Genomic DNA, 13,626 nt, shown 5'->3' with positions numbered 1-13,626 from the left:
AAATTTGTTAATAGTGGGATTTAGGAAAAAGAGAAATGTCACGATGGATTTTATTTGGCCATTAACTGAGAGAGGGAATGGCAAGGGAACAATTTTAATGCCTCTGCAGTGTTTCATCACATGAAATACCATCTGGTACTCAAGAAAAACCTGATCACTAAACACAGGTTGACTCCAGATGTTGCTACTGTAAGCAATATTTCAATAAAATAATCAGGGTACAGATTTTTGTATCAATGTCCATTTTCCCCTAGGTTATGCATATTTTCATGTCTTTCCAAACTAGCCTTCAGAAAGATGATGTAACATCATCCACAGAGCAGTTGAGTAGATGGTTTCAAGAACAATGGATATAAAATTATGCCTAAAGTTTGCTAGCTGACAGAATCATTTTATACCTCATATCCTGTGCCCCCCACTCACTGCAGGTGGTCTTTTAGTCTTACTTCTGGCTGCATGTGATGATGGGAATAGCCAATGCAAGTTCTTCAGAAGTCTTTGTACTCCTGGGCTTCTCTGCACGACCCTCACTGGAACCTATCCTCTTCATCATTGCCTTAGGGTTTTATGTGGTGTCTATCTTGGACAATGGCATCATCATTCTGGTTTCCTGCATGGATGTGCACCTCCACACTCCTATGTATTTCTTCCTTGCCAATCTCTCCTTCCTGGACATTAGCTTTACCACAAGCATTGTCCCACAACTCCTGGTCAACCTCTGGGGACCACAGAAAACCATAAGCTCTGTAGGGTGTATGGTCCAGTTCTACATCTCTCACTGGCTGGGCGCCACCGAATGTGTCCTCCTGGCAGTCATGTCCTATGATCGTTATGCCGCCATTTGTAGGCCATTACATTATACTGTCATCATGTATCCACAGCTTTGTCTCAGCTTGGCCTTTGCTTCCTGGCTTGGGGGTCTGACTACAAGCATAGTGGGCTCCAAACTCACTATGCTTCTGCCACTGTGTGGAAACAATCGCATTGACCACTTCTTCTGTGAGATGCCCCTCATTATGCAACTGGCTTGTGTGGATACCAGCCTCAATGAGGTGGAGATGTATGTGGCCAGCTTTATCTTTGTTGTCTTGCCTCTGGGTCTCATCCTGGTTTCATATGGCCACATTGCCTGGGCTGTAATGAAGATCAGGTCAGCAGAAGGACGGAGAAAGGCCTTCAACACCTGCTCTTCCCATGTGGCAGTTGTGACTCTATTTTATGGGAGCATCATCTTTATGTATCTCCAGCCAGCCAAGAGTAACTCTCATGAACAGGGTAAGTTTGTAGCCCTCTTCTATACTGTTGTCACCCCGATGCTGAACCCCCTGATTTACACACTCAGGAACAAAGATGTGAAGAAGGCTCTCAGGCACATTGCATCAGAGAATTGCTGTGGCTTTGCAGGATCATTGGGGCATATTAGAGATGTGAGTAACTTGTGAGAAGTAAGAAAAAAATTAAAGATAACAAAATTGATTGGGGAGACAGGATATTTGGGATGTAGCTTCTATTCCAATATTTCTTGAGTTCAAGGTAGGTGACAATCTGATATGAATGTGCTCATACATTATTTTCAGACTAAGAGAAAGTATTTTCTGTTTTAATTTTTTGTTAATAATCCTATTGTTTTGTTTGTTGTTTATGTTGTTATATATATGTAATATATATGCTAATTGTCATATTGTTAATTGCTTGTATAGTTATATATATTCATTCTTATTTTTTAATTGCTTTTAGTAATTGCCTTTGGAGATGACTAATCTGTGTGAAGTGTTTTACATTTTTTCCTAATATTTGTAACAAATCCACAAGTTAAATGTTATGAATTTCATAAAGGTTAGGCAATTACAACACTACTAAGATTTTATGCTAAGATTTAACTTTAGATCTATCTATCCATAGACATGCTTACCATTTTGTCTATAACCCCTAACCATACAATAAGAAATATATAGGAATTTGGTCTTTGTGCCTGGAGGCACAAAGCTTCTAGGACCATTGGAATTTCTTGAGTGATTTGGATGAGAGGTACGTCTTTTGTTATTCATAATGAGTCCATTTCACACATTTTCTCTATCCATTTAGTCGAACTATCTTTAGTCTGACCATTGGGAAAACTTCCTTTTACTATCATATTTTAGGACATTCATAGGGACTGTCCTACAATCTTGTTCTTTTCACTCTGCTGCTGGTATAAGATGTTGTTACAGCTGTAAAAATGGTACATGCTTTTTCTTTCTTTGTTAATGGCTAAATATTGTACAACTTTTATGGGCTTTTAGGTAGGAGAAGAGAAGCAAGAAAGGGCAGAGACACATGATAATGTTAGTCCATGAGTCGTGAAGGGAGCAATGGAGTGCATTAACATTTTTAAATTTTATTTAGTACCAAAAAATGAAAAAGAAAAAATGAAGGAAAATAATTTTTAAAGTATTATATAAAAATTTTCAATATCTGAAGAAAAAAACTTTAATCTGAATATTAACTTTCCCTGACTACTCGGAAAGATGAATGAAAATCCTCCAAAGTTTAAAGGCAGTTATTGTCCTTTGCCTGCTTGTGGTTGTGATCAAGCTCAGTAGATAACGTTTTACAGATTCATAATATAGCAGCAAGGAAGGGGCAGGAGGACTCTCTGGTCTCCCCATTTCCCCAAACATGCAGTATCTTCCTGACCTCAAGTCTAGGTCTAACTTAGGACAGCAGTGCAGATTCTCATCAATTTATTCAGAGAAAGCCGAGCACAGAGGTCGTCCCAAAACCATGAAGCACAGCACTGGGCTCTGTTCTGCTCTTCTCTCAAGCCCTGTCTTGTACAGAGGATAATAATAAACATTACTCATATTTTTCTCTACTTTCCTTAAGTGCCTGGGCTGATGGGTCATTTACTATCCCAAATGTTACCTAAATGCTTAACATGAAATTAAGACATCCTGTCTGGAATTCAAGAAGATATACTCAAAGTGTGATTGTGCCTCAGATTGATGTCCAAAATAACTGAAATTAGCACCAAGTATTTCACACACTTTCTGGCCCCATGTTCGTAGAACTTGGGGAAGCCTCCAACAGACCTATTCTGAGTCAGTGCAGCCTGCCTGAGGAGAAGTGAGGAAAGGTCTCCTTATTTAGGAACAGTGAATGCTTATCCTATTTGAGTATATGTCCTATAGTCACAGTAACAGTAGAAAAGATGTTTACATGCTATATTGGAAAGCCAGCCACCTACTTTGTGTATTGAACCCCTTTTCTGCCCAATACATCAGACCTTCTAGATTCCATCGTAACTCTTGTCGCTCCTGCCCCTCTTGCTGCAACCATTTGCACAATCTTTGATAGCTTCTCAAAGAAGCCGAGAGGTCCAGGATCACCCCACTTCCTGTCTGGGTCTCCTTGCATACTGTTTGCTGTGAAGATCATGCTGAAGTTAAGCCTGCACAGCCTTGAAATGAAGACACACTGACCACAAGAACAAGAGGTGATTGAGATGTGATTCCCCTTCATCCCTCAGGGAATTGATCAATGTATTTTGTGTGGGTGTTTTTCTCACATCAGCCAATTCTCTGACACCAGCTGGGTGTTACAATTTAATTCAATTTGTATAATATCTACCTAGAGATAGCATCAGACCCCCAGGTTAAGGACTCAGTCCCAAAGCCTACCCTCACTTTAGAGGCCAAATGCAAATTCAGTTGGTCACCTGTGCTTCTGAGCAACCAGCTATAAATCAGAGGCTCCCACATCTCCCTTCTAAGGTTTGATTACTTTACTAGAGTGGCTGAGAGAACTCAGAACAGTTTCTTAATAGATTACTGATATATTTCAAAGGATATTAAGGGATACAAATAAAGAGCCAGATTAAGTGATACATGGGGGGAGGTCTGGAAGGGTCCCAAGCACAGTTTTTGTACACATGGAAGTTGGAGTGCATCACCCTAACAGCACACGGATGGTTCTTGTTCACCAACCCAAAAGCTCCCCAAGCCCCTTACTTTTGAGTTCTTATGGAGTCTTCTTTACCTAGGCTTTATTGATGAAACTATTGGCCATTAGTGATTGATTCAACTTCTAGCCACTCTCTCCACCCCAGATGTTGGGGAAGTTGTGGGGGCTGAAAGTTCCAATTTTCTAATCACATGAGCGAGTCCCCTGTAAACGACCCTGATCTGGTGTTTATCAAGAAATTTTCCAAAAGTCACTTCATTATCATGAGCTCAAGTGTGGTTGAAAGGATTTTTTTTTAATAAATAACAAATGACAGCCATTTAACCTTTATTGCTATAAAGCTACTTCAGGAATCGAGGGGGAAAAACAATATTATAATGAAAGATTATTGCTCTAATCACTGAGGAAATTACAGGGGTTTGGGGAATTACATGCCAGGAAACGTGGACCATAGACCAAGACTAATGTATATATTTCAACATCACAATACCACAATTTCATACAACTCTCTGGCCCCCATAGGACTGAGCACCAGTCACGCTTGGTCATGGCCAAATCCATCTTTGCCCTTGCCCTGCATCTCTGTTCTTAGAGATCATAGCCCAATTGCATTGGGCATGGCCTCTGCCTTGGGGGCATCCAGACTAAGGCTATTTCCTCAATTTCAGTACACACCAATTTTTCTTCCAGCTTGGGACAGAGCAATGGATGAAGTGTCAGAAGCCATATGGTATCAAAAATTTGAAGGTTAAAAACTATGAGAACACTCAATATGGCAAGCTCCTCATTCCAAGAGAAGAAACCAAAAGTTGAGAAACCTAACCAGAGAAGAGCAGGCTCAAGGCTTCCTGGCAATTTTGGTCACTGACAATATCACAGATATATTTTCATATCAATATATGTTGTGCATGTGCATACTGAAAACATCATTACCAAGGGCATTTTCCCATCTCCACCATTACAAATGAAACTACATTCAATCCATATGTATCAAAATCCCTGAAAATTTGACTACTAGTTCTCGATGATGAATCTTAGAATACTGAAGCAAATGATGTTCATATGTTTATATTTTATGGACATCTTTAAATTATCCTTCAGAAATGATAAATTTATACTTTTACCAATTTAAGAAAGGCATGTAATCTCACAATTTTACTAACACTGGATTCTGTAGACCATTTCAGTCTTTGCTTGTCAGTCTTACTATTATCATTTGATAAAGAGTGAGGTTTTTAATGTCTATTTATTTTTGATAGAGAGGAAGAGAGACAAGGTGGGGGGAGAGGTAGAGAGAGACAGAAAGAGAGACAGAAAATCGGAAGCAGGCTCTGCACTACCACCACAGAACCCAATGCAGGGCTCAAACCCACAAACCATGAAATCATGACCTGAGCTGAAGTTGGATGCCTATGCGGCTGAGCCACCCAGGCACCCTAATCAAGAGTGAGTCTTCACACCTTCTAAAATGTTTTAGGACTATTTGTATTTCTTCATTAACTTCTTTTCTCTTCTCTTCTCTCCTTTCTTTCTTTCTTTCTTTCTTTCTTTCTTTCTTTCTTTCTTTCTTTCTCCTTTTCTTTCTTCTTCTTCTTCTTCTTCTTCTTCTTCTTCTTCTTCTTCTTCTTCTTCTTCTTTTTACTTTTGTTGTATGAATTTATTCCCCTATGTCACTACATAAGCAGTGAATATTTTTTCCCAGTGAAGTATTTATCCTTTTGCTATTTTTGTTTTGTTTTGTAGTACAAAATGTTTAATTTTTATGTATTAAACTCTGTCAATTATGCGTGGGTGCCATCTTGTGTTCATTATTTCATTAAATTAAATGAATTATTATTATTTGAACATATTTTATGTATGTGGCCTGTCTGGAGCTGCAAGACCAAAGAAATGATGTCACTGCTTATAAGAGATCTACACAGTCACCAAATAAGAAAGCCAATAGCAAATGTAGGTGAAGAAAAGGACCAATGATCCAGTGGGATGAACTCAGAGGAGGTAACAGGAGATCTGGGAGCTGCCATATGAGCTCTCCCTGATGAAATAAGGGAGTGAGACACACAACATGGGTGTAGAATAAATCACAAGAGGAAGGAGAGCAAAGGGTTTAGCAGAGGAAGCGCTTTATGTGGAAAGGTGTGGAAAGAGTGGTGGGAAGGTATTTCTGACACATCCTAGAGTTCCAGGTAACTAAGGGTCCTAGAGACTCAAGAGGAATGTCGTCTTGTGTTTTCAGACTTTGGGAAAGGACATGATTTTATAGCTTGGTTCTTGAAATTATACTTAGAGATTTTGTTTACCTTGTTGTTTTATGATTTTCTATTCTATGTTTAGCTTTTAAATCCATTCCATCTGCAATGACTGGGTATGTGAGACAGAAAGAAAGAAAGGATGAAATTTAATATTTCCAAATGTTTAGTCAATAGTCCCCAAACAATTCATTTCATTAGTTACATTTTAACCATTGTCCTGAAATTATACCTTTTCCATATACTAAATGTCCTATGTATATACATTTATTTGGAGAATAAAAATTCTGTGCATGTAATATTTAATAATTTCTGTATGAGTAACCCACTTTTAGTAACTGCGGCTTTATAGGACATTTTATCATCTAGTTGATAAAGGCATGGATAATATTTGTTTCTTCCAGTTTAGAATTTTCACAGCTGTTATAATGTTTGCTTTAGCAGATTAAATGCCACAAGTTCCCTTCCTACTAATCCCAAGAATATCTTATTGCCACTTTGATTGGTATTGTGCTACATTATAAATTAATTTCAGGAGAACTTTTTTTGAGAACTAAGACCACTGTGTGCATAATGAAAATGGTCATGGAGCACAGAATTTGGGAAAATGGCATGAGGTCAGGTCATACTTGCTGTGGAACCTAGCTTTTTAGTGACTGTGTGTTCTCAGTTAAAAACCCACCTTTTTGAGCACTGTTCTCTTCACTATATGCATACATACCACATCTTCTTTACCCATTATCAGTCAAGGGACACTTTGGCTCTCTCCATACTTTGAATATTGTTCATAATGCTGCTATAAACATTGGTTTGCATGAACGCCATTGAATCTGTATTTTGTATCATTTGGGTAAATACCTTATGGTGCAATTGCTGGATTGTAGGGTATTTCTATATTTAGTTTCTTGAGGAACCTCTATACTATTCTCCAGATTGACTGCACCAGTTTGCATTTCCACCAATAGTGCAAAGTGTCCCTGTTTCTCCACATCCTTCCCAACATCTGTTGTTTCTGGTGTTTATTTTAGCAATTCCAAAATGTGTTAGGTGGTATCTCATCGTGGTTTTTATTTGTATTAACTTGGTGATGAGTAATGTTGAGCAAATTTTTCATGTGTCTGTTAGCCATCTGGGTATCTTCTTTAGAAAAGTGTTTGTTCATGTCTTCTGCCCATTTCTTAACTGAATTATTTGGATTTGGGGTGTTGAGTTTGATAAGTTCTTTATAGATTTTTGATATGATCCCTTTATCTGATGTGTCATTTGCAAACGTCTTCTCCCATTCTGTAGGCTGATTTTTAATTTAGTAGACGATTTCCTTCAATATGTATATGCTTTTTATTTTGATGAAGTCCCAATAGTTCATGTTTGCTTTTGTTTCCCTTGCTTTCAGCAACATGTCTAGGAAGAAGTTAAACCAACTGACGTTAATTAGGTTGCTGCCTTTGTTCTCCTCTAGGATTTTCATAGTTTCCTGTCTTACATTTAGATCTTCCATTATTTTTTTTATTTATTTTTATATATGGTGTAAGAAAACGGTCCAGTTTCATTCTTCATCATAATGCCATCCAGTTTTCCCAACACTATTTGTTGAAGAGACTGTCTTTTCTCATTGGATATTCTTGCCTGTTTTGTCAAAGCTGACTTTACCATATAGTTGTGGGTCAAGTTTTGGGTTTTCAATTCTGTTTCATTGATCAATGTATCTGTTTTTGTGCCAGTACCACACTATCTTGATGACTACAGTTTTGTAATATAGCTTTCAATCCGGAATCATGATGCCTCTAGTTTTTTGTTTTTGTTTTTGTTTTTCAGGACTGCTTTGGTTATTCAGGGACTTTTGTAGTTTTATACAAATTTTAGGATTGTTTGTTCTAACTCTGTGAGAAATGCTAGTGTTATTTTGATAGGGATTACATTAAATGTGTGTATTATTTGGGTAGTATAGATATTTTAGCAACATTCAATCTTCCAATCCAAGACATGTAATGCTTTTCTATTTCTTTGTGTTCTTTTAAATTTCTTTCATAAGTGTTCTATAGTTTTCAGAGTACAGATCTTTTACCCCTTAGTTAGATATATTCCTAGTTATCTTACTGTTTCTGGTGCAATTACAAAAGGCATTGAGTCCTTGAATTCTTTTTTTTTTTAAATATATGAAATTTATTGTCAAATTCGTTTCCATACAACACCCAGTGCTCATCCCAAAAGGTGCCCTCCTCAATACCCATCACCCACCCTCCCCTCCCTCCCACCTCCCATCAACGCTCAGTTTGTTCTCAGCTTTTAAGAGTCTCTTATGCTTTGGCTCTCTCCCACTCTAACCTCTTTTTTTTTTCCTTCCCCTCCCCCATGGGTTTGTCTTAAGTTTCTCAGAATCCACATAAGAGTGAAAACATATGGTATCTGTCTTTCTCTGTATGGCTTATTTCACTTAGCATCACACTCTCCAGTTCCATTCACGTTGCTACAAAGGGCCATATTTTGTTCTTTCCCATTGCCCTGTAGTATTCCATTGTGTATATAAACCACAATTTCTTTATCCATTCATCAGTTGATGGACATGTAGGCTCTCCATAATTTGGCTATTGTTGAGAGTGCTGCTATAAACATTGGGGTACAAGTGCCCCTATGCATCAGTACTCCTGTATCCCTTGGGTAAATTCCTAGAAGTGCTATTGCTGGGTCATAGGATAGGTCTATATTTAATTTTCTGAGGAACCTCCACACTGTTTTCCAGAGCGGCTGCACCAATTTGCATTCCCACCAACAGTGCAAAAGGGTTCCCATTTCTCCACATCCTCTCCAGCATCTATAGTCTCCTGATTGGTTAACTGGGGACTCTGACTGGTGTGAGGTGATATCTGAGTGTGGTTTTGATTTGTATTTCCCTGATAAGGAGCGACGTTGAGCATCTTTTCATGTGCCTGTTGGCCATCCAGATGTCTTCTTTAGAGAAGTGTCTCCATGTTTTCTGCCTATTTCTTCACTGGATTGTTTGTTTTTCAGGTGTGGAGTTTGGTGAGCTCTTTATAGATTTTGGATACTAGCCCTTTGTCCGATATGTCATTTGCAAATATCTTTTCCCATTCCCTTGGTTGCCTTTAATTTTGTTGGTTGTTTCCTTTGCTGTGCATAAGCTTTTTATCTTCATAAGGTCCCAGTAGTTCATTTTTGCTTTTAATTCCCTTGCCTTTGGGGATGTGTCAAGTAAGAAATTGCTATGGCTGAGATCAGAGAGGTTTTTTCCTGCTTTCTCCTCTAGGGTTTTGATGGTTTCCTGTCTCACATTCAGGTCCTTCATCCATTTTGAGTTTATTTTTTGAATGGTGTGAGAAAGTGGTCTAGTTTCGTTCTTCTCCATGATGCTGTCCAGTTCTCCTGGCACAATTTCATAAAGAGACTGTCCTTTTTCCATTGGATGTTCTTTCCTGCTTTGTCAAAGATTAGCTGGCCATAAGTTTGTGGTTCTAGTTCTGGGGTTTCTATTCTATTCCATTGGTCTATGTGTCTGTTTTTGTGCCAATACCATGCTGTCTTGATGATGACAGCTTTGTAGTAGAGGCTAAAGTCTGGGATTGTGATGCCTCCTGCTTTGGTCTTCTTCTTCAAAATTACTTTGGCTATTCGGGGCCTTTTGTGGTTCCATATGAATTTTAGGATTGCTTGTTCTAGTTTCGAGAAGAATGCTGGTGCAATTTTGATTGGGATTGCATTGAATGTGTAGATAGCTTTGGGTAGTATTGACATTTTGACAATATTCATTCTTCCAATCCATGAGCAGGGAATGTCTTTCCATTTCTTTATATCTTCTTCAATTTCCTTCATAAACTTTCTATAGTTTTCAGCTTACAGATCTTTTACATCTTTGGTTACATTTATCCCAAGGTATTTTTTGATTCTTGGTGCAATTGTCAATGGGATCAGTTTCTTTATTTGTCTTTCTCTTGCTTCATTATTAGTGTATAAGAATGCAACTGATTTCTGTACATTGATTTTGTATCCTGCAACTTTGCTGAATTCATGTATCAGTTCTAGCAGACTTTTGGTGGAGTCTATCGGATTTTCCATGTATAATATCATGTCATCTGCAAAAAGTGAAAGCTTGACTTCATATTTGCCAATTTTGATGCCTTTGATTTCCTTTTGTTGTCTGATTGCTGATGCTAGAACTTCCAGCACTATGTTAAACAACAGCGGTGAGAGTGGACACTCCTGTCGTGTTCCTAATCTCAGGGAAAAAGCTCTCAGTTTTTCCCCATTGAGGATGAGGTTAGCTGTGGGTTTTCATAAATGGCTTTTATGATGTTTAAGTATGTTCATTCTATCCCGAGTTTCTCGAGGGTTTTTATTAGGAAAGGGTGCTGAATTTTGTCAAATGTCTTTTCTGCATCGATTGACAGGATCATATGTTCTTATCTTTTCTTTTATTAATGTGATGTATCACGTTGATTGATTTGTGAATGTTGAACCAGTCCTGAATCCCAGGAATGAATCCCACTTGATCATGGTGAATAATTCTTTTTATATACTGTTGAATTCGATTTACTAGTATCTTATTGAGAACTTCTGCATCCATATTCATCAGGGATATTGGCCTGTAGTTCTCTTTTGTTACTGGGTCTCTGTCTGGTTTAGGAATCAAAGTAATACTGGCTTCATAGAATGAATCTGGAAGTTTTCCTTCCCTTTCTATTTTTTGGAATAGCTTTAGAAGGATAGGTATTATCTCTGCTTTAGACATCTGGTGGAACTCCCCTGGGAAGCCATGTGGTCCTGGACTCTTATTTGTTGGGAGATTTTTGATAACTGATTCAATTTCTTCGATGGTTATGGGTATGTTCAAGCTTTCTATTTCCTCCTGATTGAGTTTTGGAAGTGTGTGGGTGTTTAGGAATTGGTCCATTTCTTCCAGGTTGTCCAGTTTGTTGGCATATAATTTTTCATAGTATTCCCTAATAATTGCTTGTATATCTGAGGGATTGGTTGTAATAATTCCATTTCCATTCACAATTTTATCAATTAGGTCATCTCCCTTTTCTTTTTGAGAAGCCTGGCTAGAGGTTTATCAATTTTGTTTATTTTTTCAAAAAACCAACTCTTGGTTTCATTGATCTGCTCTACAGTTTTTTTTAGATTCTATATTGTTGATTTCTGCTCTGATCTTTTTTTATTTCTGTTCTTCTGTTGGGTTTAGGCTGTCTTTGCTGTTCTGCTTCTATTTCCTTTAGGTGTGCTGTTACATTTTGTATTTGGGATTTTTCGTGTTTATGGAGATAGGCCTGGATTGCAATGTATTTTCCTCTCAGGACTGCCTTCGTTGCATCCCAAAGCGTTTGGATCGTTGTAGTTTCATTTTCGTTTGTTTCCATATATTTTCTTAATTTCTTCTCTAATTGCCTGGTTGACCCACTCATTCGTTAGTAGGGTGTTCTTTAACCTCCATGCTTTTGGAGGTTTTCCAGACTTTTTCCTATGGTTGATGTCAAGCTTCATAGCATTGTGATCTGAAAGTATGCATGGTATGATTTCAATTCTTGTATATTTATGAAAGGCTGTTTTGTGACCCAGTATGTGATCTATCTTGGAGAATGTTCCATGTGCACTCGAGAAGAAAGTATATTCTGTTGCTTTGGGATGCAGAGTTCTAAATATATCTGTCAAGTCTATCTGATCCAATGTATCATTCAGGACCCTTGTTTCTTTGTTGACCATGTGTCTAGATGATCTATCCATTTCTGTAAGTGGCCTGTTAAAGTCCCCTGCAATTACCACATTCTTATCAATAAGGTTGCTTATGTTTATGAGTAATTGTTTTATATATTGGGGGCTTCTGTATTCGGTGCATAGACATTTATAATTGTTCACTCTTCCTGATGTCAGACCCTGTAATTATTCTATAATGCCCTTCTTCATCTCTTGTTACAGCCTTTAATTTAAAGTCTAGTTTGATATAGTATGGCTACTCCAGCTTTCTTTTGACTTCCAGTAGCATGATAAATAGTTCTCCATCACCTCACTCTCAATCTAAAGGTGTCCTCAGGGGGCGCCTGGGTGGCGCAGTCGGTTAAACGTCCGACTTCAGCCAGGTCACGATCTCGCGGTCCGTGAGTTCGAGCCCCACATCGGGCTCTGGGCTGATGGCTCAGAGCCTGGAGCCTGTTTCCGATTCTGTGTCTCCCTCTCTCTCTGCCCCTCCCCCGTTCATGCTCTGTCCTCTCTGTCCCAGAAATAAATAAACGTTGAAAAAAAAATTAAAAAAATAAAAATAAAAAAATAAAGGTGTCCTCAGGTCTAAAATGAGTCTCTTGTAGACAGCAAATAGATGGGTCTTCTTTTTTTTATCCATTCTGACAACCTGTGGCTTTTGGTTGGTGCATTTAGTCCATTTACATTCAGTGTTATTATAGAAAGATATGGGTTTAGAGTCATTGTCATGTCCGTAGGTTTCATGCTTGTAGTCATGTCTCTGGTACTTTGTCTCACAGGATCCCCCTTAGGATCTCTTATAGGGCTGGTTTAGTGGTGACGAATTCCTTCAGTTTTTGCTTGTGTGGGAAGACGTTTATCTCTCCTTTTATTCTAAATGTCAGACTTGGGGCACCTGGGTGGCGCAGTCGGTTAAGCGTCCGACTTCAGCCAGGTCACGATCTCACGGTCCGTGAGTTCGAGCCCCGTGTCGGGCTCTGGGCTGATGGCTCAGAGCCTGGAGCCTGTTTCCGATTCTGTGTCTCCCTCTCTCTCTGCCCCTCCCCCGTTCATGCTTTGTCTCTCTCTGTCCCAGAAATAAATAAACGTTGAAAAAAAAATTATAAATAAATAAATAAATAAATAAATAAATAAATAAATGACAGACTTGCTGGATAAAGGATTCTTGGCTGCATATTTTCTGTTCATCACATTGAAGATCTCGTGCCATTCCTTTCTGGCCTGCCAAGTTTCAGTAGAGAGAGCCATCACAAGTCTTATCAGTCTCCCTTTATATGTTAGGGCATGTTTATCTCTAGCTGCTTTCAGAATTTTCTCTTTATCCTTGTATTTTGCCAGTTTCACTATGATATGTCGTGCAGAAGATCGATTCAAAGTTACGTCTGAAGGGAGTCCTCTGTGCCTCTTGTTTTTCTATGCCTTTTTCCTTCCCCAGATCAGGGAAGTTCTCAGCTCTTATTTCTTCAAGTACCCCTTCAGCACCTTTCCCTCTCTCTTCCTCCTCTGGAATACCAATTATTTCTCTTTAGTGCATCACTTAGTTCTCTAATTTTCCCCTCATACTCCTGGAATTTTTTATCTCTCTTTTTCTCAGCGTCCTCTTTTTCCATAATTTTATCTTCTAGTTCACCTATTTTCTCCTCTGCCTCTTCAATCTGAGCTGTGGTCGTTTCCATTTTATTTTGCAGCTCATTGATAGCATTTTTTAGCCCCTCTTGACTGTTCC

General features: G+C 38.5%; 1 protein-coding gene across 1 annotated transcript; it reads left to right on the top strand.

Annotated features, from left to right (window-relative positions):
• The first annotated feature begins 461 nt into the window (after nt 1-461).
• Nucleotides 462-1,442, top strand: LOC112856875 (olfactory receptor 2C3). The gene has a single exon (XM_025920173.2). It carries the CDS (start codon nt 462-464, stop codon nt 1,440-1,442), a length of 981 nt encoding a protein of 326 aa, XP_025775958.2.
• The last annotated feature ends 12,184 nt before the right edge of the window (nt 1,443-13,626 follow it).

Source organism: Puma concolor, chromosome A1, assembly GCF_028749965.1.
Source record: "Puma concolor isolate L17-30 chromosome A1, mPumCon1.1.hap2, whole genome shotgun sequence".
NCBI lineage: Eukaryota > Metazoa > Chordata > Mammalia > Carnivora > Felidae > Puma > Puma concolor.
The sequence above is the reverse complement of the archived record's forward strand: the minus strand, read 5'-3'. Positions and strand labels throughout refer to the sequence as shown.

Excerpts from the sequence above, each read along its gene's own strand:
- LOC112856875 (XM_025920173.2), top strand. The coding sequence starts at position 462 with ATGATGGGAATAGCCAATGCAAGTTCTTCAGAAGTCTTTGTACTCCTG.